This window comes from Camelus bactrianus, chromosome 20 (assembly GCF_048773025.1).
Source record: "Camelus bactrianus isolate YW-2024 breed Bactrian camel chromosome 20, ASM4877302v1, whole genome shotgun sequence".
Taxonomy (NCBI): Eukaryota; Metazoa; Chordata; class Mammalia; order Artiodactyla; family Camelidae; genus Camelus; species Camelus bactrianus.
Window position 1 is genome coordinate 11,459,375 of NC_133558.1, and position 14,295 is coordinate 11,473,669.

General features: G+C 40.9%; 1 protein-coding gene across 5 annotated transcripts in view; it reads left to right on the forward strand.

The window, feature by feature from the left end:
- The window catches only part of CAP2 (cyclase associated actin cytoskeleton regulatory protein 2), a 115,016-nt gene that overhangs the window by 67,489 nt on the left and 33,232 nt on the right, over nt 1-14,295 (forward strand). For all 5 annotated transcript variants that reach the window (XR_012500981.1, XR_012500982.1, XR_012500983.1 and 2 more), the window contains 2 exons: nt 12,229-12,372; nt 12,701-12,786. Coding sequence is in view for 2 of the 5 variants with exons in the window: in XM_074348142.1 (XP_074204243.1) it covers nt 12,229-12,372; nt 12,701-12,786 (230 nt within the window). In the remaining 3 variants the exon portion in view is untranslated. The remainder of the gene's footprint in view (nt 1-12,228; nt 12,373-12,700; nt 12,787-14,295) is intronic.

Sequence of the window (14,295 nt, forward strand, 5' to 3'; positions counted from 1 at the left end):
AAGTCATCACCAGGAAAGAAAGAGCACAGAGCTCACTCCTTGCTGACTGCGGGCCAAAAGCACCATCCTTGTATGCGAGAAGTGGCACATTTATACATTGTGTTGCACTGAGTTGAGAACGTGAGAAGATACTCCCAAGCAAATGCAAGCTAAAGAGAGGAAATGAGGAAGGGACCCTGCTTTCGGGGAAAATTTAAGGACATCAGCAGCCACACTCCTAATAAAGTAGTGAATTGTGGCCCCTGGGAAAGGCTAGTTAAGAATAGATTAAACAGTGTGTCTACATCTGAGCTCCTGGTCTTCCTGCCAGTCCTGTTCCTTCTGCAATGTCTCCTTCTCAGGTGAGGGCAACTCTATCCTTCTAGCTGCTCAGGTCAAAAACCAAGGAGTCATTCTGGACTCCTTCTCCACCTCCAATCCAGACTCTTCTTCTGACCATCTCCGCTGAAGGCACTCTGGTTGCAGCTACCTTCATCTTTCATCCAGATTATTGCAAATTCTCAAATATGATCTCTCTGCTTCTACCTCACCCCCACACACACCACCCCCCAACAATCTAGTCTCAATACCACAGCCAGAGTGATTCTCATAAAAGAAAAGCACATCACATCATTCCTCTGCTCAAAACTCTGGTGATTTCCATCTCATTCAGGCCAAGAGCCCAAGTCCAAATTTCAAGAGCCTTCCCGATCCGTGCCCCTGCTGTTGCCTCTCCCACCTCTTACCCCACCGCTGCCCCTCACTCATCCAGCTCCACTGTCTGCCTGTTCTTCCTCGAACACCCCAGACACGTTTCAGCCTTAGGACCTTTGCATTGGTTGTTTCCTCTTGCAGTGGTTGTATCTGCTTCCCCTGGATGTCAACCTGGAGAATGTCTCCTCCAACTATTTATCCAAATGTCACCTTCTCAATGAGACTGACTCTGGCCATCCTATTTTAAATTGAAAACTGTCCCCCCTCATGTATTTCTGATCCCCTTCACTCAACTCTGTTTTTTAACACCTAACATACTGTATAATTTAGTTATTCATTTATTATTCATACTGTATAATTTAGTTACTCTCTATCTCCCCCTGGAACAATTCATGTTATATGTCAACTTGACCGGGCCACGGGATACCCAGATATTTGGTCAAACGTTATTCTGAGTATTTCTGTGAGGATGTTTTCGGATGAGATTAACATTTAAATCAGTAGACTGGATAAAGCACCCTCGTGTGTGGGCCCCATCCAATGGGTTGAAGGCCTGAATAGAACAAAAAGGCTGACCCTCTCCTGAGTAAGGGAGAATTCCTCCTGCCTGACTGCCCTCAGACTGGGACATCAGCTTTTTCCTGCCTTTGGACTCAAACTGAACATCAGCTTTCTGGGTCTCAAGCTTGCTGGCCTTCAGACTAGAGCTTAAACCAGAGGGTTTCCTGGGCCTCCAGCTTGCAGACTGGACACTCTGCACATCGTGGGACTTGTCAGCCTCCATCCCTTATAAAACTATATAAATGTCACATCCTATTGGTTCTGTTTCTATGGGGAATCCTGACAATACACCCCTCACCCTACTTGCACAGAAGAGGGCAGGGACATAAGTATCCGTGCAGCGTTTACTGCCGTGAAGCGTCTGTACTGTGTACTGCCCTACCCCAGCCCCTCTCACCAGCCCCGGCACAGAGATGGCACTCAGTATGTATTTGCTGAATAAACGAAACAAATGAGCCAACAGGTAGTAATCTTTACCTGTATCTCTAAGTATACGGTGAACACAGTCATCTCCGTTTTATTACATAATCAAGAACTGTAGGCTTTCTATCGAGTAACTGAGCCAAAGATCAAAGAATGGCCTTCCTGCCTGTGCCTCACAGAAAGTAGTCCTGGTTGTACATCATGTTTTTTCACTAGCTTCACCCACACTGTTAGCCACACCTCCCTTTTGGGGTCCCTGTGAAAAGCCAAGCACAACCATCACCAGCGTTGATCAGACTTAGAGTGCACATGATCTGTGGCATAAGGGGGCCTTACATCAGGAAAAGCTGTGGGACCCCTTTGGACTTGGAAGTAGCCAGAAAACCCTCTTGGGTAACAAAGAAGCATGCCCTGGCCATGGGGCAGCACAAAGAGAATAGACAGCTCAAGACTTGAAGACGAAAGGCAAATAAATGCTGTAAGCCATCAGTTTGCCCTGCAGAAGGGACACTGTGATTCGGCGGCGTGGTTTCTAAATAGTCTGCCTTTCCAGACACAAGGGTGGATATGTGAAAGAAGAAAAAGAAAACAAAGAAGATGAGAAAGAAGACAAAAGAGATTCTAACTGCCAGTGGTGATTAGAAGTGGGGGCAGGGCTGGCCAGAAAAAGACTGAGGCAGCAATAGAAGATGGAACCTCAGTGCAGAGGGGAGGGTTGTGCCAACAGTCCTCTCAGAGATTATTATAGCTCCTGAAAACAACGCTCGGTGTGTGTGCATGTGTGTGCGTGTGTGCGTGTGCGTGTGTGTTGGAATTGAGAGCGAAAAGACTTCTTTGCCTCCATTAAATGCCCTTGAAAGTGTTTCCATGGTAATGATCAAGAATAACTGGAGAGGAAGAGGACAAATGAACACACACTGAGCAGCCCCGCAGGCCCCCGTGACTCCCTGAAGCCACTTCACAGGCCTCTCTAGCAGCCTTTCCCAGAGTCTGTTCCCCAGAATACCCACTGCAAAACTGGGAGGGGCAGGGGGGATAAAGGTTCCGGTGGCGGGGGGCGGGGGGGGGGCAAAAACCTTGAGAAACATCAGGCTAAACAAGTTAAATGGATTTGTTTGGTAACTCCCTTAGTGTTCTGGGGTGAATCATGACTCGGCAAAAGGGAGATGCCGCATGCAGAGTTCCCTCCCACTCCACAGGCCAGGAAGCACTGTTTGTGTTGAGCTGCTGACCAAACTGGAGCCGGGGCTCTGTCAGATGCACTGTGGGAAGCGCTGCTCCTGAGACCAGCAAACAGTAGACTCTTAAGAAGGTTGTGCTAATGTTAAAAGAGAACGCAGATTTCTAATTAAGGATGTTCAGAGCTCTGTATCAGTAGCTTGGTGCAGTGATGGTAAATCTACTCTTGTGGGATGTGTTAAGGCTTACAGGGTAGTTGTTGACATTTTTTACACCTCCTGAGGTTGAAATGGAACCTATAGATTTACGTCATCTCAGCAATAATCTGCACAAATGAATCTCAAAGAAAAAGATCTGGCCATCCCTGTACCATGGGCCACTTATCCAGGGGGAAGACAATGACCCAGTAAATGCAGCTGAATGGACGGCTAATGATGGCTTTGGTAGTTTAAACTGAGATTCATCGTTAGAAAGTGGATGCAACTGGGGAAAACCAAGCAACATGGTATCTGGCATATAGTCCATTCTCAGCAAATGTAGAAAAAAAAATTTATAGCAGTTCAAATTTTTTTTTTCTATCTCATAACTAATTTCTGATCACAGTATATACTGTTTTAGATTTTCCCAAGCTGGTAAATTTGAATGATTTTGGCAATTCTCTCCAATTTATATCCCTAGAAATTGTGAGTTAGTGAACTCCCTTTGCATTTAAGCAGAGCACAGTAAGATCTGCTGTTCAGCTTTAATGTTCAGAATCCCATAAAGTAAAATTATAGGTGATTATAAAAATTCATCATTGTCAGAAGCCAGATGGTACCTACCCAGAGAGGGGAAAAGTTGATGTCTTTTCAGCTAGGTCCATAAAGTAAGTTGAAACAATAACAAAGTACAGGATGAGATTCTTCTCAGCCATCCAGTGTATTCTCTTGTGCTTACTGTGGATAACCAGGTTAAGTGTTTGATTTTCAACTTAATTTTCCATTCTGGTTTCTCTCTGCCATGATTTTGGGTGTCTTAATTTGTCACTGCCCATTCTTGACCCTACTGCTTCCTTCCTGGATCTCAGATAATCTAGCCAATCCCATGCCCCTGCCATGAACCTGGCATTTTCTGGGAATGCATTTTGTCAAGTCCAGGCATCCTGGAGAGAGACGCACTAGAATGTCATTCATGTCCCATGTTCAGTCGTTAGCCTGCACAGCAGTGCAGGAATGGGAAAGATGTGTTTTCTCTGGCTGGACTGTTACCTTTTTGTACTATCAGTAAAAGATTTCCCTTCAGAATAACTATAATGAAAACTATCAACCTCAGTGTGAGGAGCCACTAATGTTTTTTGCTTGTTTTTAATCGTCTTCTGACCCCTGTTGTTGCAGCAAGATTCTGAATATAAGATATTGTAGGGACACAAACTATCGTGGGTCACTGTATAAACATTCAGATTTCCACTGACTTTTTATGTCACGTACCTACCCTCCTGAGACAAGTCAAACATTGAAAGCTTAGAGAAATTGTGGCCCTCGTATCATGTCAGCAGAACCTGTTCTTGTTCTGACTGATGAATGAATTATAGGCTTTATAGTGAGGACTTCCCCAGATACTGCAGCACAAAAACTAAACATGATGAGAGGTAGGGCTCACACCTGTGATGAAGACAAAAAACAGGAAGTGGGAACTGACAAAGATGTGTCCATTGTTCGTTGGGTTAATGGCCCCAAAACCCAAAATAAGGTTTTGAGTGACTCCAATAAATTAAAATGCATTGATAAGCAACAGTGTAATTTGTTACCCAAAGAGTAAGAAGAGGACTTTGGAGAAGGCTCTTCAGCCTGTGGTTTGCTGAATGCCTTCGCAGAAAAGACTTTACACTAAAAATGCCCACTTTTCCTGGGCCCCAGTGCAATACTAAATTATATTTCATATACATGGGTGCCTGTCATTATTATTTTCTATGCTTTTCTGTTTGTCCGAAATAGTTTGTTTTTTAAATATTATTACTGGAAAAGTGTGCTGATGGGTATAATGGGTTGTTGACAGATTTGTATGTGTGGAAGCTTCTCTCGTAGGTATCAGGACAATGCAGTTCATTCTCAAAAGCAATTCATTCCTTTTACTCTTTAAGGATGAGTTTTTTAAACTGAAGTATAGTTGATTTACCATGTTATATTATTTTCAGTGTACAATAGAGTGATTCGATATTTTTATAGATTATACTTCATTTAAAGTTATTATAAAACACTGACTATATTCTCTGTGCTGTGCATTACATCCTTGTATCTTACTTATTTTACACCTAATAGTTTGTACCTCTTAATCCCCTTCCCCCATCTTGGCTCTCCCCCTACCTCTCTTCCCAGTGATAGCCACTAGTTTGTTCTCTGTATCTATGAGTCTGTTTCTGTTTTGTTATATTCATTCGTTTTATTTTTCAGATTCCACTTATAAGTGAAAACATACAGTATTTGTCTTTCTTTGTCTGAATTATTTCACTTAGCATAATACCCTCCAGGTCCATTCATGTTGTTGCAAATGTTAGAATTTGATTCTTTAAGAATGATTTTTAAGGAGTAAAAGCAAAAAAAAAAAAATCTTTGTGATTATTGAGTGTATTTTTTTCTTTTGGGGGGAGGAGGAGGCAATTAATTTTATTTGTTTGTTTGTTTGTTTGTTTGTTTGTTTATTAAGGGAGGTACTGGGGACTAAACCCAGGACCTTGTGCTTGCTAAGTACACACTCTACCACTGAGCTAAACCGTCCCCCAACTTTAGTATATTTTTAAGAAAGTTTAGCCGTCATAAAATAAGATAACATATGTGGAATGTAAAACTTTAAGAACATATATTTTCCAAGGGATTTGTCATAATGCAATATAATTGCAGCCATCATAGCATAATGTACATTCATGGAACTCAGTTAGATTTATTTAGATTGACTTCTGTAACAGTTTTGCAAATGTTTTAAAATTTCAAGTTGTCTTAAATGTACAAATATTTTTTAAAGTATTATCATGAGGCATATTCTGAAACCTCCAAAATGATCCTGGACTGTGGAAAATTTTTATGTAAGAGGAACAATGAAGTAAAACTAGCCTAGAGAAATATCTACAATTGCACCAAAGCAAGTTAACTCAAATTAACACTTCTTATAAAAAAAATTTGCTCTTGACTTAACATGGTGTAAACAATCACTTCATTTATTAGAATGTGCCCAATGATATATTTTTAGAAGCAAACATTGTTCCTGATTTGGGTGACCTTTGCCTAAGAAGATGTTAACTATTCTTCTTCATCTGAATAATTTATTCTGATCATTTCTGAACTTGTTTTCCTGAAGCATCTTTCCTGATGGCAAGAAGGAGTCTTAATATTTTTTGATTATCTATAAATTTAATAGCACCTATATGAAATTTTTCTACCATTGAAGGTGCAAAACTGGTTAGAATGTTTTAAAACTTTTCCCTTCATTACAGAAGAAATGCAAGTACATATTAGAAAATTTAGAGTAAATGGATAAGCCAATAAAATAAAAAATTCTGTGTTAACACTGTGAAGTAGATCTTTCCATATGTTTTCTGTGCTATATATTCATATGCATATACACACATGCACTGAAATAGTCAACTGGTAAAACTTCGTACAAAAACACATAAGCCAAAGTAATAGTGATTGATACTTGCTTGTATGGTTGCCTAAGATGTACTCCTTGAGATGAGCTTTCTTAGAACTTATTAATATAGGGGGGCCCAAATATTTAAAAGTCCAACGTTTACTTTAATGCTGCTAAGTTTGCCTGAGTTGTAATGCCTGTGTAGTGTTTGTAATGCCTGTATTTCAAACATCCTTTTTAAAAGTGAGAGTTTCACAGTACTTGCCAATATATTGACGGGTTATTGTCTTTGTGCTTACTTGTTGTAATACTGCTTGTATTTCAACTCTTAAGACTATTCCTTATGGTCTTAATAGCCATTATTTTAAAGTAATTATTGTCATGTTTGAAGGAACTCTAATCATCCTATCTACAAGAAAAAAAATCAACATTTAGCAGTGTTTTTCTCCATGTGGTGGAATTAAGGGTGTTTATCGTTTACTTATGTTTTTCCATGTGTCTTTTCCAATGTTTCACAAAGAGCATGTAATCAGAGAAAGAAGTGATTTACAGCAGATTGATCCATTTTCTGCCTGATATAGAACCACATAAGAACCATGGATTCCAGAAATAACAAGCTTATTTCGTTTTACTCAATGACACATCCCTGAGGTCAAACTCCCAGAGTTTGTTCCATCCCTTACAAAACAGCATGAGTAGAAATTTGGTTTTCCTTTTTGGGTAAAGTTTCTACAAAGCTTGCTGATAAAGCTCTTTAATTTTACTTTCTGTAAAACAATTATTTCTGGAGCTAAACTGAGATGAAGCTGATAATGGGTCTCGATTCTTCAACTTTAAAGCAGAAGCTAGGGTCATAAAGACATAGAGTCCTGAAATACTCTCAAAAGTACAGTCCTATCAAGCTAAGAACGCCCTTGGAAACATTTGCTGAAACTTGCAGTCTGCACATGCATCTCCCCCATTTTGGTTGTTTTCACCTTCTGTTAAAGCCACAGAAACCTGGGGAAGGGCAGGGGAGAGTTTTCAGCTAATCTTCATATGAGTCTTGAAAAATGATTTTCTTTCAGGGAAACGTCTCTCAGAATAAAAGGAACTTGAGTGATAAGTTTACAAAAAACTAACATGGGTGAGATCTATGTAAAAACTGGTCGATTTGAAGTCATCCAAAAGGCACACTAGCTTCTAACTGTGTCTGCAAAGCCACCACCAATGCATGCCATTCAGAAACCCAGGATGCCTCTGAAATTTATCTTCTAGCCGAGGACAGCCTTTTTGTAGTGTTAGCTGACATCAGTGCAATTCAACCTGTATTTGTTGAGTATGCTTAATACAGGCTTAAAACCGCAACAGGTGGAAGTACCTCTAACAGATGGCGCCCCCACCCCCACTCGCTTTTCACCTGGCATCCCACACGATCAGCCTTGATGGAAATCACACCATAGCGCCAAAGTTCTTGCTCTGTTTTTGATTCCAGCTGTGACAGTTCAGGATGAGCTGGAGAATGTAAGCCTCCTTTAAAGTACACGAGAAATCTATTGGCACAGAATAAAAGCTGCACTGTTTATTAGGGTTGTGCAAATAACCGTTGGACTTAGTCCTCTCGGTTCTACTTTTTTTTTTTTAAATGAGGACAATTCTTCATGCAATTGCCAAACTAAGGCAAAAGGAAACTTTCTCAATCTTTATGGTGCTTTCATCAGATAACCAATATAAAATATCTTCCAGAATACTCAGTCTTCTCAGACTTTCGAGTTTGTTCTTGGGAAGTTAGAGATAAACAAAGATGGCCTTAATAAATCTATCTCATGTTGTAAATACACAGTTTCTGGTTCTTTTTCCCCTTGGGGCAGTAGGCCAGCTATCACTAACAATTCAGATATTCTGGCCTTTCTCAAGCCTTTTCTTGATGTTATTGCATCAAGAATATTATGGCTGAGCAAATCATTGGAGAAAATTAGGATGCTTTTTAGTATAATTAAAAATCAGCTGCCTTCTGGGAAAACCTATATAATGCACCTTTGACTGGGCGTTGAATTTGGACAAAAAAGAACCCCTTGAAGAGGGAAATGTTTTGCTTCCAAAGACTGAATTCCAGGGAGGGGTATCTAAGCCTGACTTCTGGCAGCCGTTAACCAACAAACGTGGAAGAGTTGTGTTTGGAGCAGGGATGTTTAGAGACATTTTGTTTGTTTTATTGCTGTTGAGGGTCTAGGGGTGTTTGCTTTCCCTGTACTGTTATTATGCCCTTATATTCGTTTTCTAGTGTTGCCAGAACAAAGTACCACACTCTGGGTGGCTTAAAGAACAGAAATGTATTTTCTCACGGTTCTGGAGATCGGTAGTCTGAGATCAAGGTGTCTGCAGGGTTGGTTTCTCCTGAAGCCTCTCTTCCTTTGTTTATAGACAGCCGTCTTCTCCCTGTGACCTCACATGATCTTTCCATGTGAGTGTCTGCATCCTCATGTCCTTATGAAGACACGTGTCACATTGGATTAGGGTCCACTCTAATGACCTCATTTTAATTTAATTACCTTTTTAAAGATCCTATCTCCAAATACAGTCACATTCTGAGGTATGAGGGGTTAGGACTTCAACATTTAAATTCGGAAAGGACACAATTCAGCCTATAATAATCCTGATTCAGGGTCTTCATGTCAAATCTGTAAGACCTTTTCTTTGTAGTGACCAGAAGGGAAAGTGAAAAGGTGGGAAGGTATTCATGAATTTTCCACAAGACCTGGCTGGCTTCTGCAGCAGCCTTTTTTGTTTTTCCCCTCCTTCAATATGGAAGAATTTTTAAAGTCCACTTAACATTGAAGGCATTATGCTAAGTGAAATAAGTCAGAGAAAGGCAAATGTTGTATGATCTCACTTATATGTGGAATCTAAAAAAACAAACAAAACCCCACCAAACTCAGAAAAAGAGAGCAGATTTGTGGCTACCAGAGGTGGGAGCTGGGGGAAGTAGAAATGGTCAAAAGGTATAAACTTTCAGTTATAAGATAACTAAGTACTAGAGATGTAATGTACAACATGATGACTGTAGTTAACACGGCCGTATGACGTGTAGGTAAGTTGTTAAGAGAGTAGATCCTAAGAGTTTCTCACAGGGAGAAACTTTTTTTCCTTTTCTTTTCATTGTATCTGTATGAGATGATAGATATTAACTAAACCTTTTATGGTAACCATTTCACAATATGTGTAAATCAAACTATCATGCTGGTTTGATTTGCATGTATTTACACCTTAAACTTACAGTGATGTATGTCAATTATTTCTCCATAAAACTGGGGAGGGAAAAGTCCACTGAGAACTTTGAGAACACTTTGCTTTCTTTCCCTGTATTTCTTTTTGTTTCTCCCAAACAAAAACATGCCTCTTTCTGTCTGCAGATCTCAGTTAGGAAAATATTTTTCTTGCTTTTGCATAGCAGTGGTAGGAAAGCGCTGGTCGGTGAATCTGGCCAATTAGAGACTTTTAAATGGCAGATACCTGGGAGATTACTTACTGTTTGTCAAGCATCCATCTTGTACCTGACTCCCTACCAAGCAAGAGCTGATGTGTTCTCTCACTTACTCCTTCTTATAGCCGTGTGAAGTGGGTACTGTTATCAACACTGTTTTGCAAACAGGATCATGGACTCACAGACAAGCATGGTCATTTGTGTGAAGTCCAAGAGCGTAGTACACTGAGGAGCAAGGACTGGAACCCACACAGCCTAACCCACACCTGAGCCCCTAGTCTCTTCCCTGTACCGTCCCCGAGTCTTGCTGGCAGGGGAGAAACCTGTGAGCATATTTTTCTCAGTTCCCCGCATAGAAAGTTGTCTCGTGGAAGGCTGGGTTCTTGCTGCTGCCCTTCTGACACTTGACAGCTGGTCTTAGTAAGTTACCACTCTGGGCCTGTATCCCAGTTATGTAAAATGGGAGAATTAGATTAGGTCCATGTTTCTGAAACTTTTAGATGGAGATTCATAATAAGAACTACATTTTATTTTGTAGCCCAGAGCACACGTGCGCACGCAAACTCTGTGTAACTGAAACGAAGGCTCATAAAATACTCCCCCCTTACTACATGTAATAAATGCCTTCTGATATTTTCTACTTTATTCTATTTCAGTTACTTTTTAAAATACTGATTGTGACCTACTCAGTGGAGTCTGTCAAAAGGCTGAACTAGATGATCTAATTTAGACTCCTGAAACCCTAAAGTCCCGTTAGCCTATGTGGATGTTTATTTGGAGCCTTTCTTATCTTAAATACACAGTCATTTATTTGAAGCAAAGGACTGTTGTGTCCTGCCGAGGACATCATTTTTACCCCTAGTCTGAGCTAACTGCATAGTAGTAATTATACGAATCACTTCCGTCTATTATGTACATCCCATGTGCCAGGGGTTTAAAATGCCACTTCCCCGATAGCCTATAAGCTGTAGGCATTATTATCTCTGATTTACAGATGAGGAGACCAAGGCTCTGTCTGCGTAAGTAATTTGCTCAAGGTCACATAGGTAGTAAGTGGCAGAGCGGAGATCTGAACCAAGGACATGCTAATTCCAAGCCCATACATACATTTCGTGTAGGGGAGGGCATCTCAAGGAGTCAAGAAGTGAGGTCTGGAAGTTACTGCCGCTGAACATTATTTCTCCCTTAATAGGCAAAAACAACTATCTTTTCAGGTGTTAAACTACCACTAAAGCAGTGATTAAAATCTGCACCTGGGAGCTTTTGCAATTCTCCCCACAACCCAAGCCCCCTCCAGACCAGTTAAATCGGCGTCTCTGGAGGTGGGACCCAGCCCTGTGTGTTTGAAAGCTCCTGGGTGATTTCAATGTGTAGCCAAGGTTGAGAACCTTGAAGTTCGGTTAAGAACCTCTAAAGTCTTGGTTACAGAAATTAAGGAGCTTTAAGGGGCTCTTCTATTTTAAAAGACTTAGTAAAATACTGCCAAAACCTCTTCAACTGCTTTTACAAAGCCGAAGTACAAACTGTTGCTATTTCTTTGGAGGAAAAAAAAATCGAGTAACCCTGTATCTACTCTTCAAAACCAAAGGAAGTCAAGAACGATACGGGGACATAATCCAAGTGCCTGTCTCTGTAACAGTTCATAACTCAGCTCACATCATTTTGAACGTGTTTTTATATGAATAGAAAAGTCAGTTGTTAAATTAATTAATCAGAGGTGAGCGGAGTAACCTGTCGTCATCAGCCAAGTTGCCCAAGAACGATGGTGAAAGCCAAACTGGACGAAGGTAACTGTAAACATTGAAGCCATCACACTTCCTTAAAAAGATCCGCAGTGGCAGATTTCCGCTTTTTCACACGAATTATGGTAACCATGGTAAAAACCAAGGACCTTCCCTCACATCATTTTCCCACAGGAGTAGGAAGATACCCTTTTACCAATCTTTACCCATCCCGATTTTAGACGTGTGTTATTCCAGTGTGTGATCCATGGTTCCATTTGTAAATATAATTGATCTACGCTCATGTGTTCCATGCAGGGTTCTTCAGAACAGGAGCTATATTGTACTGCTGGGTTTTTTCCGTGTCTCAGGAGACAGCGTTAATAATGCTTAAAAAAAAAAACCCTGTGCAATTTTCATACTTGAGAGAATGAAAATACTGTATTACCATAAGAAAAAAATCTGCTGTCTTCTGAAAGCCCCTGACAAATGACAGGTGCTGATTGCTCCTGCGCTGGCCATCGTGGATGGAGACGCTGGGCTTCTGTTCTGTCCTTAGTAACAGTGCCCAATGTTTGCTTGCAGAACGACGTGGCTGCACTTCTGAAACCAATATCAGAAAAGATTCATGAGATCCAAACTTTCAGAGAGAGAAACCGGGGGAGTGAAATGTTTAATCATCTCTCAGCTGTCAGCGAAAGCATCCCTGCCCTTGGGTGGATAGCTGTGGTGAGTCGGGCGGAGTGTTGCCCCTGCACCTGGTTTTTGAAGTGTTTGGGAGAACTCATGGCTGCCTCCTGGCTCCTTCATCCTCCATCTGTTACACTGAAGGAGGATTCCTTTCAGCCTGAATGCTTCAGCTCTTTCTCACCCTGTTTGAAGTTCGGAGCTTTGTGTTCTGAGATGTGGAAAGTGTTTCACTGATCTTTACAGAGCAAAATTTGCCTCCAGCTTTCAAGTCAGCATCTCCATTGCTTCTCTTCTTCTTTAAGGCATTTTCTTTCTTATCCTCTATTTTTTTTCCTTCTATGCTTGGGTGATGGTCCTGTTCTCTCAGTCTCCCAAACCTGGTCCTTATGTCAAGGAGATGAATGATGCTGCCACCTTTTACACTAACAGGGTGTTAAAGGACTACAAACACAGGTATGTACCTTCTTTTACTGACCAAACTCTCGGTTAATTGTTTGTTAGATATTTGTCCCCAAACTTAATATAGTTCATTACTGATTCCTTTCAAAGGCTAGTTTGCTATAAACATTAAGGAAAAATCCCATCTTTGCAGGTAAAGCAAAGTGGAAAATGAAATCAATTATCCAGATAATATGTGTATTTTAGAAATTTGCCTCGGTTCTCTGGTGATAAATGCCCTCTCCCCACGTGCATGCATGTCAGTCTGTTCTGTATCCCCACAATAATGAGTGAGATCTGTGATGGTGTGTGATGGGCCAGCCCTAGATGGACAAACCTTTTACACTGATCAGAACAGAGTGAGTGAGTGAGCAGAGAGAAGAAAGGAGGACTCATGAAATGAAGTGTCAGTGAGGAACAGAGATGAGACGAGACATTAATAAGCCAGGCCAGTGAGAGGGAAACCAGAGACTGCGTTGAGGTGGAATACAGGTGGATGGACAGAGGGACACCTGTAAGAATAGCTGTCATTCCAAGAGCTGTTGAAAGTGCAGGTGGGACTGAACCAGAGGGTTTGCCTGGAGAGCCAGCTTAAAAGGACATTGCATCTACAGCACAGACGCTGCAGCCCAGAGAGCCTCACCCTGGGGCTGCAGTTGAAAACGGGGCCAGTTGAGGAGAGGCCAGAGCCAAATAGCCAGGAAGATGTCTCTGAACTGCTCAAGGAGTGTCCTGAGGTCCCTCACCCTCCAAGGACATCATGCCTTGTCTCATCAACAGTGGGCAAGATGTGGTGTGGCTGACGGCCTAGTCACTCAGGGAAGGAACAGGGTGAACATAAGAACAACAAAGTTCCACCCTCTGGACGCCGGGCTGAAGAGTGGATTCCCCCTCTGAGCTCTTAGGTGATGGAAGCAGAAATTATTGTTAGTCACAAAGGCAGGGGCTCCCGCATCTCACTCATGGACCCAGACTGTCCAGATGGAAGGAAGCTTGAGGACCTGAATCGTCTAAATAATTGCTTTAATTCACCTCTTTATATTACTAATGTAGATCTAAAACGATGAGCCAGAAGAAAAATTTTTAAGCAAGAAAAGAGGAAAATAGCATTATAAGACAGTTTTTATAAGACAATGTAAGACTTTATATGGAATAGAGGAAAACTACATAGAATGTGTAAATAAATACCTACTATAGTTCCAGGTCATTGACCAATATTACATATTCAGGATTTGCATAACTGTTTCCTTTTTAAGTTATTTTTGGTTTTAATAAACATTGAGTAGAAACAATATTTATACACATATGCAAGATATAAAAAATCACGCTACAAAAAATACCCATATATCCACCACTCAGGTTGAGAAATATGTACCAATGGTTTTTCACTCTAAAAAACACAACCACACTTAGCAACCCCACTCCTAGGTGTGTTTCCAAGAGAAATGGAAACATATATTCACACAGAAGCTGGTACATGAATATTCATAGCAACATTATTTATAACAGTTAAAAAGTGGAAAC